General features: G+C 51.9%; 2 protein-coding genes across 2 annotated transcripts in view; one reads left to right on the top strand and one right to left on the bottom strand.

Moving 5' to 3' along the window:
- Mmp24 (matrix metallopeptidase 24) overlaps window positions 1-11,987 on the top strand; it is a 33,278-nt gene extending 21,291 nt beyond the window's left edge. The window contains exons 5-9 of the mRNA XM_013352202.2: window positions 2,180-2,341; window positions 4,178-4,392; window positions 5,912-6,050; window positions 7,983-8,249; window positions 9,786-11,987. Coding sequence (XP_013207656.2) covers window positions 2,180-2,341; window positions 4,178-4,392; window positions 5,912-6,050; window positions 7,983-8,249; window positions 9,786-10,123 — 1,121 coding nt within the window. The 3' untranslated portion in view covers window positions 10,124-11,987. The remainder of the gene's footprint in view (window positions 1-2,179; window positions 2,342-4,177; window positions 4,393-5,911; window positions 6,051-7,982; window positions 8,250-9,785) is intronic.
- A 1,888-nt stretch (window positions 11,988-13,875) lies between these two features.
- Eif6 (eukaryotic translation initiation factor 6) lies at window positions 13,876-20,581 on the bottom strand. Its single transcript, XM_005363070.2, has 7 exons — window positions 20,512-20,581; window positions 20,189-20,328; window positions 20,012-20,097; window positions 18,068-18,243; window positions 17,384-17,560; window positions 17,051-17,232; window positions 13,876-14,154 (listed from the first exon to the last, which is right to left on the bottom strand). Exons 2-7 carry the CDS (start codon window positions 20,293-20,295, stop codon window positions 14,145-14,147), a joined length of 738 nt encoding a protein of 245 aa, XP_005363127.1. The 5' UTR covers window positions 20,296-20,328; window positions 20,512-20,581; the 3' UTR covers window positions 13,876-14,144.
- Between the last annotated feature and the right edge of the window lie 748 nt (window positions 20,582-21,329).

Here is a 21,329-nt window from a genome sequence, read left to right as displayed (position 1 = left end):
ACAACTGACCCTGCCCCCATCCCTCTGTGTCCCCTCACAAGCTCAGGGTGGCTGTCCTCCCCACCTCCTTCCCCCCCACCCAAAGCTCCCCTGGTTCTGTGTAGTAGGATGCTGGCTTCTCGGCTCTCCTCTTCCTTTTGGTCCTGGGAAGAAACCTACAGGCCTCTTTCCTTCTAGGGATTTCACGTTCACAGAATGGGCACAACCAAGGACAATGATTGAGAGGACCACTGGCTCCCTGGCTCCCTGCTGAGGTTCCCATGGATGGTCCCATGGAGAGACCTGGTCAGGAGAGAGCCCCTGAACAGCGTGTCCAGGTGGAGCAGCAGGCCGGGAGCAGAGCCAGGCCAGGCCGCAGGGAGCTGAGCTACCTTCTGCCAGCTCCAGCAGCCACCTTTGTTTGGAATGAAGCTAAAAGATGAGCTCACTGCTTCCCTGCTGCTGGAGGGACCAGGACCTGAGGAAGGAGCTGGGGGCAACCTGGCTTTCTCCTGTCAGCCTGCCTTTCTCAGCAGAAGGCCAGCCCAGGCTTTTGGCTAACCTTGCAGTGATCTTGCCCATCCCCCATTCCTCTCCACTGTTCAAAGGTGGCATCATGGATGACCCTGTTGGTGTCAGTGGAGAGTCACTGGGGCGTGGAGGGTCTAGTCAGGCTAGTTGAAATAGATCTCAGGGGTGAACAAATCTCAGACATATAAGCAGGAATTTATAACTGAGCAGAGAGGAGCCAAATATAATGCCCTGCCCAACTCCTTGGCCAGTTTCTTTCCCAATACTATGGTTACTTAATGCCTACAAATTCAGGCCTTGACCTACCTAAGGATTAAAATGGACACTGAAGGGATCCAGCTTTAAGAGAATCTGGTTGCTGAAACCCAACCTTTCTGGCTAATGGACTCATTCTGGTCCAGGTCATGTGTTTTATGCCATAGCAACAGAGCAACCAAGGCATTTTACACGTTTTTGTTACTCGCCCAATGAATTAGGTCCAGCTGCGTCCTACAAATGAGGACGCTGAGCTTGAAGTACTGGCCTGAGTTCACAAAGCTTGTAGGTATGGAACTGGAAATGAAGGTGATCTGTACCATCGCAGGGTGCTCGCTGCCCCCCCCCCCAGTTTCATGTTCAGGATCCTCTGTCCCTCTTCCAGCACCAGGCTCCCACCTGTTCTCGACTCTGCACCTTGACTTTGGCTCTAGGACTAGGGTCCTGCTGCCCCACACCGAGCCCTGGGCACATCAGGCCTCTTGAAGATGACTACCCACCAGTCACCCAAGGATTTCCTCTTCTTGTCTTGCCATGGCTTTCTTGATTCTGCCAACCAGCACTCCAGTACCTGTACCCCAGTGGAGAGTCAGTCTGAGTCTGGCTTGCAGAGTCCTTGATCTACCTGCCTCAGGTCTCTTTTGCTTCTAATCCTCTCTCCAGTGGTAACCAGGGTGACTTCACTGTTCCCCATCTCCTCTCCCGCTATCCCTTCCCCCTCACCGCTCCCCCCATGGTCAGGAAACTGATCCAGATTCCTTTGTAGGGCATCACAGCGCCCTGCCTGCCAGCCTGGCTGACCTCATCTCTCCCTGGCCCTCCCTTTGCGCTTTGTTCTAGAGCCAAGTGGAATGAACTGCTTGTCCCTGGACCTGGTGTATAGCACTAACTCTGCCAGGAAGGCCACTCCACCCTCTTCCTCCCTAACCCTAATCCATCCTGCAGACCCATGTCTCACCTGTCAAGACAGCCTCACCCCTATGGTGTCCTCCCTGAGCGTCTTCCTCCAATCCAATTGGGACTTAGCAGCACAGACATGTAGTCCCAGATACTTGGAGGCTGAGGCAGGAGAGTTGCAAGTTCAAGGCCTCAAAAATGAAAAGAAAAAGAGGTCTGGGGACATTGCCCAGTGGTTTATGCAAGGCCCAAAGGTTTCTTTCAAAGAAAGTTCCCAATCTTCACACACGTTTGTTGTTAAAGCACCCGAGCGCTGAGATACTGTGCAGCCTTTGTAATTTCTGCATGTACCACTCTGTACCAAGAGGTGCACAGGCAAAGATTGTATTTGATTTCTCTGTTTCCCCAGTGTCCAAATGAAGGGCAGGGGCAGGGGATATGCTAAGTGTTGGGCCTGCTAAGTAACAGACCGATACTAAATGGGCGCCCTGGGCACCTCCTGCGTTCCTCTCTCCAGGCAACGACCTCTTCCTGGTGGCTGTGCACGAACTGGGCCACGCACTGGGACTGGAGCACTCCAATGACCCCAGTGCCATCATGGCACCCTTCTACCAATACATGGAGACGCACAACTTCAAGCTGCCCCAGGATGACCTCCAGGGTATCCAGAAGATTTACGGTGTGTGTAGCGGGGAAGGGGGGCACTGTTGTTAACGCAAGCATGTTGTGGCGGGTGTGGGGTCAGGAGCTTTGCCATTATCTGCGTGCTTTTGTGTCTCTGTGCTGACTTCGATGAAGGCCTCCCAGCACACTGGAAAACCTGGAGGAGGGGGTTCAGCCATGACTGGGAAGGGGAGGCCTACTCGCTCCCTCTTTTCTACCCTTTTCCACCCACCTCCCTGTCACCTCCCGTCCTTCATGACCTCCTTTTACCAGATGGGGACCGGGCACACTCTGGGTGCCTCTAACCTAGGAAAGTCACACGTCTGCTGAGTCATGGCGATAAGTATTCTGACCAGAGCTGTGATCTTAGGGGAGATGAGACACTAGCGTGCTTCCTCAGAAGCTATGAAAGCCTCCCATGTACAAGTCACGGGGGCGTGGAGGGTCTAGTCAGGCTAGTTGAAATGGGAGACCAGTTCAGTTGAGCAAATGCTGGTCAACATAGCACAGGAGTGGGGTCTCCCTCCGGAGGAGGTACAGCAGCAGGATCACAGCCAGTGAAGCAGCAGGGGCCAGGGTGGGTAGCCAGTACTACAAGTTCCTTCAGAGGTGGGATGGGCAGGATCTGCTGACAGATCAGATGTGGGAAGCTAACACCAAGGCTTCTGACTTTGCTATGGGCATGGTTCAGCTGGTAGAGTGCTCACCTAGCATACAGGAAGCCCTACATTTGATCCGCAGACAACATGGACCAAGCATGATAGCATACACCTGTAATCCCAGCCTTCTAGAGTGTGTCAAGAGGATCAGTTCCATTTCATCCCCTTTGCTACATAAGGTGTATTAGGCCAGACAGTGGTACATGAGACCCTGTCTTTTTAAAAACGGTGTGTGTATAGGGGGGCACTCTGGTCTTTGTAATTGTAGGATAATGGAATTCCTCAGTCTGCAGCCCGGGCCAAGGCTGGGATATTCACTCGGGGTCCTCAGTGTACAATACATAGTTACTAGTTACAACTAGCTACTGAGATTGAGATGTGTAATAGTTAAACTGAAGTTTCAGTTCTTCGGCCATGAAGGACTGGTCCCTCGCTTCAGGTCCTCAATAACCACATTTGCATGTGAGCAGAGGCAACTGTTTGACAGTGCAGGCATGGAACGTTTCTGTCACCACAGTATGTCAGAGGACAGCGCTGAGGGTCTTTAAAGCCAGGAACCCGGAGCCCTTAGAGCAGTGACTCTCAACTGGGTTGCCCTTGGGAAGCACCTTAGGATTATTTTTTTAAAAAATACTGACATCCAACCCTCACCCCAAAGATCTAAGTAAGGCCAGCTGGGAGTTCCCTAAAGATCAGGAGTTACAGAACTCCCCTGGGTGATTCCCATCAGCTGCCTACATGATTCATTCAATCAACAAAGCTGGGGCTGATAACCATTGGTTTCCAAACAGAGGTCACTGGTGATCTTGGCAAGTGGTTTGGGCGGAAAATGGAGCCGAAACGCTATTGAAGTTGGCAAAAGACTGAAAGTGGTTAGAAATTAGAGTTCAGCCTCTGTGGAGGAGAGCAGCAAAGGAGGGGGTGGGACATTGGCCCTCAATTAGTGGCCCTCAATTAGGACAGGTTTCTTCTTAAAACAGGAAAGACACCAGACTTGGGGTTGGGAAAGTGAAGGTCCCTATCGAGTGGCTGCTTCCATCTATTTTCTCAAAGACAGGAGTTAAATCGGGGAGAGGGGACAGGAAGTCAGAAGAGACAGACTTGGCATGGAACTGCCTACGTAGTGATGGGGCAGTGGTAGATGATGGCAAGGCAGAGCTGGGCCCTCTCTAAGACGCAGCCCCTCTCTCCAGGACCCCCAGCTGAGCCCCTGGAGCCCACAAGGCCCCTTCCTACACTCCCGGTCCGCAGGATCCACTCACCATCTGAGAGAAAACACGAGCGGCAGCCCAGGCCCCCTCGGCCACCCCTGGGGGACCGACCATCCACTCCAGGTGCCAAGCCCAACATCTGTGATGGCAACTTCAACACGGTGGCCCTCTTCCGGGGCGAGATGTTTGTGTTTAAGGTACGGCCGGTGGACCAGTGCCACCCAGGGTGTCCCTTTCTCCACAATGGAGGTTCCTGCTCTATGTGGCCAGGACCCAGAGTCTCTTTCTGGTGCTGATAGGTTAATCAGCTTGGTTCTACAGGGTGACAAGGAAAGACTGGTGAGCTGACAGCTTCCAATCAATGCTCAGGAAAATGCTGGAGACGGCTCTGGTCTATGACCTTGACTAAGCCACCTTCTTTCTCCAGACCTCAGCTACCCAACCTGGGTAGTCATTCCTCTGACAGAGAAGGTGTGATGATTAATGGCTAGGAAGATGCAGAACAGGGCCTGGTCGGGGTGACAGAGTCTACAGCTCCTGCCAGGGCATGAGTAACGGGTACTGGCCAGGCTACCTCACGTTCCCTGTCCTGAGCCTGTCACGTGAGACAGGGACTGTCTGTGCATGGTGCACGACAGGCTTGGTCCTTGAGGAAACAGACTCTGAGATAGAATCTGGAGTGAGGGATTCTGGTTAAGGACCCTTAGAGCCAACAGCAGGAGCAGAAGGCCAATCAGAACAGAGGAAGAAGCTGAGGAGACATGGACCTGGTGCCACAGTCCCTCATGGAAAGTTCTGGAGCTAGAATGGCCCATCAGAATCATTTCATGTTGAATGCAAAATGAAGCTGAAGCCACTGCAAAAGAACTGAGAGCCTAAAGCTGCCTGCTGGTACACTTGCAGCCACTGGGAAAAATACTCTTCACCAAACGGGACAATAGGTCTCCATAACACTGGTAGCAGAAGAAGGCTACCCCATCTACCTTCTAAGGTCTCCCCCAGGAAGCTTTAAGCACTAAGTAAAAACCAGGCCATGTAGGCTAGCCCCGTTCTGCCTGTCACTGAGGCTTTTGGTCTTCTTTAAGACTCTGTGTAGGACCTGTGTTCAGTTCCCAGTACCCACATGGTGGCTCATAGCTGCCTCTGACTTCAGTTCCAGAGAATCCAATGCCCTCTGTCTGATGTCTGCAGGCTCGTGCACACATGTCATGTGCCCTACATGCACTCAAGCACACACCCAAATACATAAATGAATTTTGAAAATATCCTAGGTCTGTGCTATCTTCTGTGAACCATATTCCTACTACAGCACCCGTATTTCCTTGAGCCTCTCAGGAAGGTGTTCACAGGCAAGTGTGGATTTTATCCTCCCATTTACCACACTGGATCCCACAGACCAAGTCCCTGCCCAACTGCTATCAGCGACCTTCTGCTGCCCTCCCGTGGCCACTCCAGGCCTTGGCAGTTGCCTTTCTAGCCTTTCCACACCTCTCCCACACCCATCTGCTGGGTGTCTCCTAGTCCTTGGACAGCAGGAGGTTTAAATGGAGAGTTACATCCTGTCTTCTTTTATGAGCTGGAAGTAGCAGATGGGAAACTGGGCCCGAGCCCCAGGCTTGGGGTTGGGTTGCTGGGCCTGAGCCCTGGGGCTGAGATCACTGGATTCGGAGGTAAGACCTGTCACCCCCCTTTCTTGTCTTCCTCCCCCTCACACAGGATCGCTGGTTCTGGCGCCTGCGTAATAACCGGGTGCAGGAGGGGTATCCCATGCAGATTGAGCAGTTCTGGAAGGGCCTGCCCGCCCGCATAGATGCAGCCTACGAAAGGGCTGATGGAAGATTTGTCTTCTTCAAAGGTAACGTAGGGCATTTCTGTGCCCTTTTGGAAGCTTCCTTTTCCCCCCATCTAAACCAGAAGAGGTGGGGCGGGAAGCATGGGAAGCAGATGCCCTCCACGGGCAGACGCTGACTTCTGTGTCAGATCCCCACAGGTAGGAAGTGGATCACCTGGGAAAGCCAAGCTAAGAAAGTGCCAGCTTTGATGGGGTAAAAAATTCCACACACAGGAAGTACAGGGTGAGGCAAAGAAGACCACCCACCCAGCCAGCACTTGAAGGTCATTCTCGTTGGTCTGTCAGCGCCCAGACAGAGCAGGCCACACACTGGGCAGAGACGAGCAGGAGGGGAAAGGAGGCTGACACGCCCAGCCTAGGCTAGCCCACTTCTGAGTTGTTTTACAGTGGTAACCTTGACTTCGCCCCGCCTAAGCTGGGTGAAAGGCAAGGCAAACACACAGGGAACTGCGTGTGGCTGAATGTAGCCGAGTGTTAGAAGACAGTCCAAGGGCTCAGCAGCTCACCCTAGAGCCACTGAGACCCCATCTTGGAGAGCTAGAAGGGGCCTAGGAGAGCAATTCCTGAAGAGTTGTGTTTGCCAGCCCAGAATTCAGTCTGGCCCAGTAGGCCAAGGCTGGAAACTCGCTACAGGTTTCTGAGTAGCACAGAACCATTGGAGAGGTGGCAGGCCGTGAGGCAGGAAGGATATTTCAGAGGACAACATTGTCCAAGAGGCAAGCCAGAGAGGAGCTAGAGAGCCAGGGAGGGCTGTGAGAAGACTTGGGGCCTTGTGAATGGCTGAGTACTGAGAGAGGAGGGAAAGAAGCTCAGAGATTAAACCCGCACTTCTTAGGGACACTGGTAGAAAGGTGATCAAAAGGAGCCCGTCTGGTGGGATGAGGAGCCCTGAGGGGCCAGGGACGATGCCAGAGCACAGGATATGAGGGGGTGGGGCTTAGGTCAAATGTCAATGGGGCCAAAGCCTCAGAGCTAGGTTCACGTAGAGTAGACAGGCTTGTGAAGCTCTGAGAGAGCCCCACGTGGGTGTGTAAAGATTGGCTGAGGTCCCGAGCAGGTGTGTAAAGAGTGTCTGAGGTCCCAAGTGGGTGTGTAAAGAGTGGCTGAAGTCCCGTGTGTGTGTGTGTGTGTGTGTGTGTGTGTATGTGTGTGTGTGTGTGAAGAGTGGCTGAAGTCCCGAGTGGGAGTGTATTGTTTATTATGAGCCAGCTATGTCAAGGACCAAGGAACCAGGATCATGGGAAACTGGCAACCTTCCCCATATGGATCAGGCTTAGAATTGGTAAAGCCTTGTTGTGTTCCAGGTGAGAATGTTTGTGAACAGCTGACCAATGTGTGCAAAAACTATTAACTGTGTCTTCCTCCATCCTGAGACTGCTCGCCTATGGACACCTGCACCGACACTAACTCCTTCCCTGTTCCAAACATAATAAACCCACTGAAGTTCCGGGTTGTTCAGCAGTAGGTTCTGTTCCATCAGAGCACGCACGCACGCACACACACACGCATGCACATGCACCTGACCCCAGCTGCAGGAAGTAGTCGTGTGTGATGATGCCACAGGAGTGATCACCGAAAGTGAAAGAGGAAGAAGACACGTGGGTAGCCACATATGGTGGCTCCACCTGGAGCCCCAGCACTTGGGAGACAAATCACTGGATGTCCGAGGTCAGCCTGATCTACAGAATGAATTCCAGCCTAGCTAGGGATAAAAAACAAGACTGTCTCAAAAAGGAACAACAAAACCAAGATGAAGGGTCAAAGAGCCTGTGTAGCGTGGCACACACTGCCCAAAATCTATGATTGGCTTCTCGCTACGCAAATCTGCTGGGCCAGGGGCTAAAAAGACATACATTCTGACTTTATGGATGAAGATGGGCCACAACTCCCGGCCCTGGGTGGCTCCTGAAGGCTGATTCCAGACTCTTCCCGCAGGTGACAAGTACTGGGTGTTCAAAGAGGTGACAGTGGAACCTGGGTACCCCCACAGCTTGGGAGAGTTGGGCAGCTGCCTGCCCCGTGAAGGAATCGACACGGCTCTGCGCTGGGAACCTGTGGGCAAAACCTACTTCTTCAAAGGCGAACGGTACTGGCGCTACAGCGAGGAGCGGCGAGCCACAGACCCTGGCTACCCCAAGCCCATCACAGTGTGGAAGGGCATCCCACAGGCTCCACAAGGGGCCTTCATCAGCAAGGAAGGATGTAAGAGCCAAGCTGAGGTGGGAATGGGGAGATAATTTTAGTGGTTCTCAAGGCCCAGATAAAGTCTCTGGGTATCCAGATTTGAGTAATGTAACTTGATAACACACAACTGGCCCACATGGACATGTCCACATAGTAAATTAACCTGCACTGATGGACAGGGGTGATTATCCAAGGTGCTTTTTCACAGGGTTTGAAGGCTAGGCTGGCAGTCGCTCACCATGTGCCATCAGGGAGTGCCTAGTCTGTCTCCCTACCAGATTAGAAGCTTCTCGAAGGAGGTTCAGGCTTTACCAGGTGCAGAGCGAGCACCCATGGCTGCCTGTTGATCTAGCTAAAGCAGTGACTCCTGACAGGGCAGGCTGGGTTCACAGATCCCCTCCACCACTCGTAAGGTTGGGCAAGTCATTAAACTTTTCACAAGCTGCCATCATGAAATGGGAATGATCAGGGCTGTGTGATAAAAAGGCTGATAAAGGGAAATCACAGAGAACACTTAGCAAGAGTAATGCCACCACCTAGTCTGGGCCATGTGGAGGTTGCAGCTGTCCTATGATCTCATTAGTGCTTCCGTTTGTGTAAGAAGACAGGACTTGGTCATTCGCTGTACGGTGATTACTGAGAGCCAGTTTGTGTGGGAGGGCCTCAGGCCAGATGGAGAGTTCTCAGTCCAGTGACAGAAAATAGCTTCGCGACAAAGTTAAAAAAAAATAAACAAGGCAGAGAGCACCACTCCTTTGTGGCTTTAAAAATGTGCTGCCTTCTGGGGAGCCTCGGAGACAGGTGACATCAAAGACCTTGGCCAATGAAAGTCCCGGGGAGCCAGCCAATGGGGAGAGTCTAAGTGAGCTGCTTTGCTGTCTGTAGATGGCTGGGTTGCTAAGGCTGTTGCTGGGAGCCTTGAGGGAGCTGCCTAGTGGGTAATTGGAGAGTTGCCTGGCCTGCTGCCTGCATCCTTTCCTTCCAGCCATCAAAGCCACGAGAAGTGCCCTAAGAACTTGTATCTGTGTTACAGAGTGTTATGTCAAGCCCCCCCCCAAAAAAAAACCTGTAATTGTGGAGCCATGGTGTCTGTGGCTAACAGATCAAATTTTGCTTCTCGACTCTCATTAGCTTGGGGCAAGAGTTAGACTGAGGGCCCAGAGCTATGGAGATCGCACTGTACAAAGCCTTAAGCTGGGGGCTTGATCTGACCCTTATAGGAACCCCCGGGTGACAGAGCTGTTTCCAGACCAAGAATGATCCAGCCTGGGCAGTATAAATGAAAGCCTTTGCCAGCTCTACTCAGAACCCCTTTGTGGTTTCCCAGCACCCTTGAGCCAACAGGTGGGCTGCTCCAGGTCCCGGGGGGGCCCTCCCTGCTGTGTTAGTTACTGTGCAGTCACTGTACTCACACAACCCCCTGGGTTCCAGCAGGCCACTCCCCCTACCATGCCACTTGGAGCTTCTCTCTCGCACCCCAGGTCCACCCTAGTCCAGAGCAGGTGCTAGGGAGCATCTGGGAGCAGTGGTGCTGAGTCCTTCCCTTTCCTGCAGATTACACCTACTTCTACAAAGGCCGGGACTACTGGAAGTTTGACAACCAGAAACTGAGTGTGGAGCCAGGCTACCCACGCAACATCCTGCGTGACTGGATGGGCTGCAAGCAGAAGGAAGTGGAGCGGCGTAAGGAGCGGAGGCTGCCCCAGGATGATGTGGACATCATGGTGACCATCGATGATGTGCCGGGCTCCGTGAACGCCGTGGCTGTGGTTGTCCCCTGCACCCTGTCCCTCTGCCTCCTGGTGCTGCTCTACACTATCTTCCAGTTCAAGAACAAGGCGGGCCCTCAGCCCGTCACCTACTATAAGCGGCCAGTCCAGGAGTGGGTATGAGCAGCCCAGAGCCCTCTCTGTCTACCCAGTCTGGCCAGCCAGGCCCTTCCTCACCAGGGTCTGAGGGGCAGCTCTAGCCACTGCCCACCCGGGGCCAGCAGGGCCCTAGGCCAGGTTCGTGTGTAGCTGAAGTGGTGGGTGCATTGGTCTAGGCTGAGTATGGGGCAGGGAATGAGGGTGGCTATGCCCCAGGTTGGGTAGCTGGCACCCAGTTGCCAACCTTCTGGCCTGGGTAGATCACTCTCTACCCAAGGGAATAAGCCAGGCCCTGTCAGGAAGCAAGGATCATGCCAGGAGGTGCCCCTGAGGTCACTATGGTATCTGCAAGGTACCAAAGCTCCAGGCCTGGCTGGGACCCAGCCCTCTGGGGCAAGCCAGCACTAGCTCTCATCCTCTCCTCCTTCCCTGAGATGCCACCAATCCCAGTCCCCTCTGCCAACACCTGCTGGTCAGATGTCCCCTCACCCCTACCCCACTATCCTCCAAGGCTGCAGTGCCCCTGCTGCCAACACAGTGGGTAAAGCCTGGGTTTCCCCTGCTAGCCAATAGCAGATTCCTCAGGAAACCTGCCCCACTTGTCAGGTCTCCTCTGAGACCCAGGATTTAGGGCCACATGCTGCAGGCAAGGCTGTGGCCCAGCTGGGTCTCACAAGGACCCCAGCTGTCATGTCGTGAATATTCAAATGTCCTGTCACTACTGTTTAAAGTCCCATTTTGCAAAGGCTACTTGAGGCTTTAGGTCAATTAGAGGTGACTGTCTCGGTGATGAGGCCAGTGTGGTGGCCCTTTCCCAGGCATTAAGGACCACGGTGCTGCAAAGGCCACTCTTGGATCCTGATACTAGCAGGGGTCCTGTCCAGGAGGCTCAACTAGGGGTGGGAGCTGACCCTAGTTCTGGAGGCGGATCCAAGTTCATGAGCAGCCTCTACCCCCCTTCCGTTATTGTTGTCCCCAGCCCTGCTCCATCCTGTCTTTGGTGGCATGGGCTCTCAGTCTGACTAGTTAGGAGAAGCAGAGATGGCTCTAGAGCCACCAGTCATAGCCTCAGAGTAAAGGACCAGGACAGCCTTTTAAGTACTCCATCCACACCCCAGTGACCCCGAGGCAACTCAGTCTCTCAGCCTGGAGGCAGTGTTTGTGTTCCAGTCTTGACCCGGGCAGCCCAGCTCACTGGGCTCAGCGTCCTGCACTGCTCTTAGGAAAAGGGTACTCCTCGCTGGCAGCAGCCCCAAGCCTAGGGGTTTCCCCTCACTCCCTACCCACTCCACTTTTCTTCTTTTCTTTTCCCTCTTTTTAACCTGAGGCTCTTCTTCACATCTGACAGGAGCTCCTAGGTTTAGGCTGGACTTGCTCCAGTCTGGCAGCCATGCTTGTCATTAGGCAAGACCAATGGGTGCGGTGATGCTTGCTGGCTCTCTGCCAAAGTCCAAAGGCAGTTAGGGGGCAGCCTTCAGGGTTCTAGTGGGGTGCAGACACTAACCCTGCCCTCTGAGCCTGCATGGGCCTTGCCCTGCGGCCTCTGGGATTTGGGTTAGCTAACCCTGTAGCACAGACAGGGACTCCTGCTGCCCTGGGAACTATTGAGTAAAGTCTCTCGTCCCAGAAGCATCTGTAATGGGGGCACTGTGCCCTGTCATCACCATTCTGGTTTTTTCTCATTTCGGCCAAGGGCAGGCTCCCTGGGGCAGGCGGGGAACGGTTGCGAGATTTAGTGATTCATAGGTTTGTACGGTGTTTTATACTTTGCCAAGCACTTTATTAGCTCACACCTGTCCACTCACACGAAGGCCCTAAGAGGCTGAGGGCAGCGCTCATCTTGCCCTCAGATGAAGCCCAGGGAGGTCTTGTTATCTGCCCCTGCCATCAGTGGCTCTGGCTGGGTCTGTGTTCCCATCTGTGGACCCTTCTAGGGTCTGAGATCAATGTCTTTTCTAGTCCTCTCTTCTGGGCCTCCCTCCCCCAACTTCCTGGTCCCTCTCCTCAGGTTGGTGCTCTCACTTCTTGAAAGCTCTAGGCCCCGCACGCTCCCTGTTGGCTCCTGGTACTCCAAGACCAGTCGAGAAAGAGCAGGAGATGGAGGCAGGCAGCCCAGGCTGCAGATGAGAAGGATGCAGGGCCGGGCCCAGAGGGCTCAGCCTAGAGGCTTCCAATCTTGGATTCTTCTGCCTGCAGTCATCTGTTTGTCCATCACCCCAGGCCAGAGCAGTCAGAGGGGCAAAGCACCAGGGCCCCCAGAGCTCGGCTTCCCCTCAGCCTGGGTGACATTACAGCATCTCAGTGTCGGTCACATTTTAAACTGATCAGCCTTTGTATGATGTTTTTTAAATCATTTCTAAATAAAACAGAAATACAGCGTCTTTTCCCTGGGGTGTGGGAACAAAGACGAGGGCCCGAGTGTGCCCTTAAAAAGCTACTGAGAGAAGGGTGCACTGGGGCGTTCTGCAGCAGCCCCACGCATCAGCTAGCCAGCAATCAGATGTCCTCCCTCCAGGTACCTCAGGAGTACGGGAGGGTCACTGTGGCAAGGTTTCTCTGGAGACAGGGCAGAGGAGCTATGGCCTGGGACACTGGCAGCAGCTCAGTTCTAGCGAGGGAAAACCAGAGTTCAACAGCATCAGATCCTGCTAGGAGGCCCGCATCTGGTCCTGGTTCTTCTGCTTCAGGGAGGCTGCCCCAGGAAGGAGCTGGAAAGGGGCTTGGGAATGATCTGGTTTAGGGGCTGGTGAGGAAGGAACAAATCTGAGATTGGGGGGCAGTACCCCGAGGTCGCCCTGTGGGACTTCCAGTCTCTAGGATCTTTCCTGAATCTCTGCCCAGAGTGAGGAAGTAAAACAGGAAATCATGGGTGAGGAGACACAGCCAGGCCAGACCCAAGAGGGCACGTAGGCCAGGGGTAACCGGGTCAGTACCAGGATGTGCAGGCGATTAGAAAGCGCACATCATCCAGTGGTCCCCATGGGCCGGGCTCGGGCTGAGGCTGCTGCGGATCCTCTGGCGCCGGAGGCTGGGGCTGCGCGGGCTCCGGGCCATCCTGGCCACCACTCAGGAAAGCGCCCATGGTCTGTAACAGAAGTCCATTAGGCACGAGGCCAGAGCAGGTGACACCCCACCCACCACCAACACCCTACCCTACCCTCACCTCAGGGAGCGAAGTGAAAGCGGCTCTGCAGGAAACGCAGCTTGGCGGCCTGGCCTGGGCAGGAGCAGCGTTACGACGCAGCGGAGTCCTAGAAAGAATTTTCGCACGCCAGGGGCGGGCTCACCGAGCTCGGGAGAGGCCCGGGACTGGCCAGCCACGCCCAGGACCCCAGGCTCCGCCCCACGCAGCGGCTGGAACCAATCAGAGGGGGTGGCCAGCATCTTCCTCAAGGTCGGACAGGGTTAGAATACACTGAAGCTGTGCCTGTGGACTCACAAGGTGCTTGCCAGAAAGAGCAGCAAGGAAAGCAGAGGCAGAAGATGGGTTTAAATGGGGAATCCCAGAGGGCATACTACTTCCTCTTGTTTATCTTTACTTAGTCGGGGTCTCACTACATGTACCTGGTTGTCCTAGAACTTGCTATGTAGCCAGGCAGGCCTCAATTTACATATCCACTTTTCTTGGGACTAAAGGTGTGCCCCCACACCCTCAGGTCTCCCGTCTTCTTGAGGGAAAGCACTGCACGACAACCCCACCCAACCTCCCCATGACCCAGGAAGAGCTGGGAAAGCACTGCCAAGGGAGGATGTCCACAAAGAGCACACTGAGCAAGCACGGTGGGAGGCAGTCCTTTAATGGGGTGGGGCACAGGACAGCAGAACTTTCGTCCAGGGACAAAAAGAACTGAAAGCCGGCATGACAAGGCAGGTTTTTCTGCAACAATAGTCGAGAGATGGCACAGGTGAAGAATTGGGCATCAACCATTCAGCTCTGATGAGCTCTCTGCCATGGCCCGCTGCCAGCACTTGGTACAGACTAGCTCAGTCATGGAAAAGGAGCTGAAGTCCAGAGGCAGGAGCCACACAACAGCAGGAAGGGGACTCAGGTGAGGCTGCAGAGAGAAAGTGTAGGTCAGTAGCTGTTTACAGAGCAACACTGCCCCACCCTAGACCTCTCTGCTCAGTCACTGAAAAGCCACTCAACCCCACCTGCCCCCAAGGTTTCAGATCTGACTAATCCTGTACATCAAGGGCTGGCCTAAAACTCTGTTTGAAAAGTAAAATCTATTCTTTCCTTATTAGGTCACCTTTCTCCAATTTATTTGGTTACTGATCATAAACTTGAGCTTCAGAACATAAGAGATAGAAGCAAGGAAGGTCAGTGAAGACAAGATGTGCCCAGACCAGCCTCTAAGAGGCCAGGCCTCCTTTTCCAGAACTGCTGATATAAAAGTGCACAAACTGGAAAACAGGTCAGAGTGAAATCACTCTTACCGGAGGTGCTAATCACTGCCTGAGAGAGAAACTGGAATGCTTATTGTGTGTGCAGGCCCGTATAGAGGTTGATGTCATGTGTCTTTCTCATTGCTTCTCCAATTTATTTTTTCAGACAGGGTTTCTCGCTGAAATTGGAACCCATCACTTCTGCAAGTGGCCAGTGAGCTCCCAGCCGTGGCACAGAGCCCACCTTTTATCTGGGTGCTGGGAATACTGCCTGCACAGCAAGCACTTTACCCTATGCTATCACCCCATGCCAAGCTGGCATCTTCACTGCGAAATCTTATGGGCACCTCTAAACATGTCCAAAAGCCAAAGGAAACTGATTAATAAGGCTTCCTTTCCTTCCTAAGACCCTTTCCTTTCTATTGTCTAACAGCATAGGCAAGGACTACCAGGAACACACTGTCCAGTGGCTAGCAGTTCTGCTTAACTTTAAAATAGTCTCTATAATTCAATATTTTGCTATAGTTTTTTGATAGGTATCAATTATTAGGTTATATAAACAAATTTCTTTGCAGTTATTACTTAAGAAGTTTTTTAATTTACTTATAAACTTATTTTTTTTACTTATTTATTACGTTTACAGTGTTCTGTCTGCATATATCCCTGCAGGCCAGAAGAGGGCACCAGATCTCATTATAGATGGATGTGGTTGCTGGGAATTGAACTCAGAACCTCTGGAAGAACAGCCAGTGCTCTTAACCTCTGAGCCATCTCTCTAACCTCAAAATTTTTGTTTCTTGGTTAAATTATTGGTACTACCTCCTTACAAACTTCCCATTGTTCCAAAGGCCAGGGCGTGTTCTGATCATCACATTAATACTGTCTGGCACATAAACGCTGTTGAACTACTTCTCAGGCTGGGGTGTAGCTCGATGGCACAGCACTTGCCTAGAGTGCATAAACTCTCAATTGTTCACCAGTTCTGACAGCAAAGTTAGTCAGAGTGAGTGCAAAATGTCCTCATCAAAACTTCTCAGAGCAGCTTATTAAGACACACACACACAGCCAGGTGTGGTGGCACACAGCTCTACCTCAACACCTCGCCGGCCTGGGTCACAGAGCTCAACTGTATTCTGAGAATCTACACAAACAAGCAACCCAACATCCATTAAAGCTCAAAATCCCAGGCTAACAACCCAAACTTGCTGATACTGGAATGTGAAGCCTCAGCCTCTGGGAAACGTTTATCCTTCACACACTCAGCATTTCCCATCTCTATCTGTGTGAGGCTCTTCCTCACTCTTTTCTCCATATTTAAACACCGCCTCATCCCCTGAAGCAGACTAATATCACCCATGAAACTTCTATAATACCAGAAAATTTCCCACCGGTTCACAAGCTTCCATATGGGGACAACTAGGGAACCATTTGTTGTTTAACAGCCAGAAGTTATATAGCAACTCTACTGCCCATATACACTGAACTCTTTAGGGACAGGATATAGAACTACACTACCTCATTACCCCTGCAGCCTTATCCACGGGCATCAGTGCAAAACGCAGTAGGATAAAGGGAAAGTCCTTCCATGGTAAACAAAGAATCTGTTACTTGCCACTTTGGGGTTTCTATCCTCAGAGAGGTGTGTTAGTTGGGTATGGCATGCCTTAAGAAAGGTCCCTGGCAGGCTGAGAGAAAGGAGGCCAAACTACCCAGGATCAGCTCCTGCTGCTCTTCCAGATGAGTCAAGTCTTGGTCCAGCCTCCCAAGTGAGACAGTGAGCAACCATGCCCAGCTTGGTTGGCTTTTAATCCACAGAAATCTAGACTCTCAACCTCCCTAATGCTGTGGCCCTTTAATAATCCTCATGTTCTAAGGACCCCAACAATAAATTTGTTACAACTTCAAAACTGTAATCTTGATGCTGTTATGAATCATAATGCAAATATCTGATATGCAAGATGCCCAGTATACAACCCTGAGAAAGGGTCATTCAACCTCCAAAGGGATTGAAATCCACATGTTAAGAACCATTGGTCTAAATTTTGATTTCAATATAAAATCCACCTGCAACCTGTTTAAGAGTGCCCTTAGCAATCTGGGGTCTCCTCAGTGATTAAGAGGAGCATTCTCACCTTCCATAGCTAACAGCGCTTTTCGATCTCAGGGTTTAGACCACTAGCTAGAGACAGTGGACACATAGGCAAATACAAACCACAGAACATGGTCAGTGATCAAGTAAGACGGATCACAGGAAAGGTCTGCCTAGATAGCCTAGTCTTCAAGGAAGGCTGAGTCTGAACAGATGCCAAGGGACATTTGGGGGCTCTAAGTTGTATGCACGCTCACATTTGGGGACAACCTTCCAAACAGAACATGGCTCTGTCTGGTTCAATGACATGGCTTCCTTCCACATTCAAAGACAATGTAAGCCAGGCATGGTGTCATACGCCTTTAATCCCAGCATTCAGGAGGCAGAGGCAGGCGGATATCTTGAGTTCCAGGACAGTGGTGGTTACACAGAAAAACCCTGTCTCAAAAAAACAAAACAAAAAAGGGCAAAGTTACCTGTCAATGAGGGAATCCCGCATGCTGGTGGCAATGGTACTAGGCTTGGCCTCATTTAGCTTGAAGACGCTCTCCACCACTGACAGTTCTGTGCTGGTTGTGTCCAGACCACAGAACGCACACCAATCGTTCACTACCATCCCAGCAGCAATCACTTCACTCCCTCGGTTCACAGTGCCGGCCTGCAGAGGGCGAGCTCAACATAAGTCATGGCTCTTAACTGTAAGGGAGGACTCTTCTCCCAAAGCCTGCTCCTTTGTCAAACTAGGAAAGGTAATGACTGACAAAGGGACTGCCTCTAGCAGACAGGGGTCAGAAGGCAAGAATGCTTACCACAAGGGGGACCTGAAGAAGGGAGGACAACTCGTCCTGGTCCTCGATTGAAGTTTTAGGGTGCACCAGACCTCCTTGATTACTGAAGACACAGTAGCTCCCCACTAACACCTGGTCAGCAACTGTCTGTCTGAAGACTTCCACCTTGAGCACATCAGCCAGGATTTCTTCTGTCTCCTGCCGACAAAGGTACTGTGTCCACAGTCCAGAACACATAGACCAAACATCCAGGGGCTCTCTAGACAACACAGACGTTGCTCCCTGAGTCCCTTTTTACTACACATCTGCACATGGAAGCCTCACTGAGTAAGATTTGGGGATTGGCTAAGGTGTCTAGGCCTAGCCTAGAACCCCTAAAACCTAGACAAGCCTTGAAAAACATGAGTCTTGGCTCCATGTCACCCTTTCACTAATACATACTTACCCTAGTTCAACTGTCAACCAACTATCATGGCCATGGCCCAAGACTGAATAGACCAATCCCAACCCTGAAGGATTAATGCCCCACCCAGCTTGATACTTACTGACACACAAAGGTCTTATTCTCCTATAGAAGTAAGAAACTTTGAGTGCTGAGATAACTAAGAAATAAGCAAATGGAACCCTCAATTCCTGCCTTGGGGAATAATGGCTAACTACTAGCTAGGCTAGTCCCGTAACTTCCAGGCCAAGCTGCCGTCTCACCCTGTCCAAGTCTGGGTGGACCAAGGCCACATAGTCATTGCAGGTGGTAACATTGCCAAGGGCTGAGAGTCGCTCCTCCACCCGCCGTATCTGCACCGAATCTGGAAGGCTATTGCGGATATGCTGCAGCTCCTGGTCCGTGGTGTTGTTGGGTACCAGGAGCCCATGCCTGTTCCCTGGAGAGAACAAAATTGTAAGGTAGGATAAAGATAAACCATAAGCATAAGAGATACTTCCTGGGATATCTCCTGTTCTAGCCCCATTAGCTAAGAGAGCTCTAAACTCAAATCCTACAGATCCAAGCATGAACCACGGATCCCCTGGACAGGCCTCAGATGGCTAAGAATCTATCCCAACAAACATTATCCACCTCATTGTTACCAACTGGAGGTTGGGGGGAGTTCAGGACTGGCACGGAAGGCTCCTGGCATTACATTTTGCTATTACACACCTACTTGAATAGCTAAAATTTCCCAAAGATCAAGTGGCAGCAGTAATACACAGAACAACCAAAACTCTCCGCTCTGACTGGAGTGCACAAAGGCCATCTGTCTCAGCTAATCACTGTGCCATCTACTGCCCTAACCTGTCACACACCCTGTGACTACTTCAATCCACTCATATGTGTGTGTCCAATAGAAATATGTACATAAGTTCATATCTACATAGCAGTACTAGTCCTTAGACACCAAAGTGAAAATTGTCTAAATACTTGTAATCATTAGAATATTAATACAAAGCATTCAACAGTGTGAAAGAACAAACTACATTACATTATGACAAGAGCTAAACTCCTGCCTAGCCTTAGGAGCCACAGTTCTGAACTTCTGAAGTTCAAGTTACTTTCATTAAAATAAGAGCAAAGACCAGTCTAAAATCGCCCAGATCCTGTCAGAATTTATTGCCTATCCTAAGGTCATAGTTAAAGGCCAGAGCACTGCAGCCAATAAGAAACTATGTACAGTCATCACCCATGCTCAACAGCTAAAAAAATTTTTTTAAGGTAAATAAAAGTCTGAATAACACCAACATGCAGAACCAAAAAGGGGGGGGCGGGGGCCAGTGGTGGTGGAGCATGCCTTTAATCCCAGCACCTGGGAGGCAGAGGCAGGTGGATCTCAGTGAGTTCAAGGCCGGCCTAATCTACAGTGCAAGCTCCAGGACAGCTGAGACTGTCACACAGAAAAACCTTGTCTCACAAAACCCAAAAAGGGGTGGCAGCAATGTACACAGAGCCAAGTTAACTGCTTAGGCAGGATGGCACACACATACTAATCCCAAAACTCGGGAAGTGGATGTGGGAGCATCAGGAGTTCTAGATCATTCTTAGCTACAGGGACAGTGTGGCTGACACCAACGTGAAAGGGGAAAAAAAGAAAAAGAACTGAAAGCTGGAGGCTATTCAGCGGTGCTTAGAGGTCAAAATGTAAAGGCTGCCATTCAAGAGATGTATTTAGAGAATGTAAGATTTAAATGTAGCTGAAGGATAACCTGGGACTCTTAGTTACTTTGCTGAGGCAGAAATTAATGCTTAATAGCATGAAGCAACTTGTCCATAATCAGAGAAAAAAAAAAGAGAGGTAAGCTTCAAATCCTCCTCCACCCTGGTAGTGGAACTTGGTGAGTCACACAGCTCTAAGAGTCAAGTTTCCTCAATAGTCCAACGAGGGCAACCCCTACTTTCCAGCGTCGCTGTGAAGGAACAGAGATCAACAATCAAAGTACTTAATACAAGTTTGCTTAGGACAACTCTCGGGAAGTCTGTGCTAGAAGGCTTTCGATCCGCAGTTAGACTGAGTCCCACCCACCCCTCACAGATTCCTGAGTCCAGCGAGCCTGAAAGCCTGGAAACCCCCGGGGTCACTGGGGTAGGCTCCAGGAGTTAATGACTGGTTCAGGGCTTCAAGGCTCCATTCGACCCTCGGTGCCTTCCACCTGCCTTACCCACACACATGCGCCCGATGATTCGGCAGCCGGCGATGGATGCATGCACCACAGGAATGGTTTCAGAGAGCTCACCCTCGAACACACTGTGGAGACACGGAGTCGCTGGTTCCCGGGGTCCCTCTCGCTCCCGGCATCCCCCTCCCTGCCCGGCGCCCCAGGGCCAGGAGCTCTCACCTGTAGAAGTTCTCTGATCCCCCGATGGCCACCAGGCAGTAACTGTTGGTGAGCTTGGCGAAACAACCAATCTCACAGTTGTTCTCGAACGACGCTCTGACCGCCATGAAAGAAGCCGGGGGCCTGCGCGACTGCGGGCTCTGGGCCGACAGAACCTCTCAGGAGCCGGGTCAACCCGCCACGCTTCCTCTGACCCGCCCTCTCAGGCCCCTCAGACCTCGGGTCGCACCCACCCACAGTATCCCTCCTGACTCTCCTGCTCCTAATCCTCCCGCCGCGGAGCCCGGAACTGACCCTCGCAGTCCCACGTCCCACCAACTCACCAAATGACTCCAATCTCCACACGCTACAACTTCTCCCGTAACTAGCTTTCCGTTTCCGCCTCCTCCCAGGCCAACTTCCGGGAGCACGCGTGAGCCAAGCCGTACAGGCGCCTCTCTAGCCCCGCCCTTTGGGTGGACTCTATGCTTGCTAGCGACGCGGTTTGGCCCCGCCCAACCCCGCCTCCGGATCGTTTTCTCGCTTTAGGCCTTTGATTCCTCGCTCTATGGGGTCTTTTTAGAAGGATTAATCAACCCAACCTGAGGCTGGGCGGATGAGAAGGAACCAGTGTTGTCTGACTGAGGATGGATTGATGAGGGATGTATTTACCTGATAAGGTCTGAGAAGGGGCAGGTTTGGGAAAGGGTATGATCCCAGCCTGGCTATGCGGACAGAAATGCGAATCTGGAGCGGAGGCGGGAGTCAGAGGCTGAGGATTGAAATTCGGGGCAAGGGTTACCCAGGAGAGTGTCCAGTAGGGAGAAATGAGCCCAGGACAAAGTGGTTGGAAGAGACATGCCCAGAACCGTAGGAAACAGGCTGAAGAAGATACTGGAGAGACGGGGCGATGTGTGAAGCTGGGTGTTGGGGAGACTGCAGAAGAGGTCTAGGGTGGGCAAAGATGTGAGTTCTGGCTTGCTTCCTCAATGTGTCCTTAAGCACAGTTTAACACACACACACATGCCAGCCGTCACCACCTGTCCTGAGGATAGTGGTGTGGCCCGTTTTCATAGACAAAATAAATTTATCTGTTGTAGAATCTACAAAAGCACTCAGGGTGTCTCAGAATGTTATAGCAAGGAATGAAGAAGTTAAGAAA

The sequence above is a fragment of the Microtus ochrogaster genome, linkage group LG8 (assembly GCF_000317375.1).
Source record: "Microtus ochrogaster isolate Prairie Vole_2 linkage group LG8, MicOch1.0, whole genome shotgun sequence".
NCBI lineage: Eukaryota > Metazoa > Chordata > Mammalia > Rodentia > Cricetidae > Microtus > Microtus ochrogaster.
Note: the sequence above shows the minus strand (reverse complement) of the source record. Positions and strands in the feature narration are given on the sequence as shown.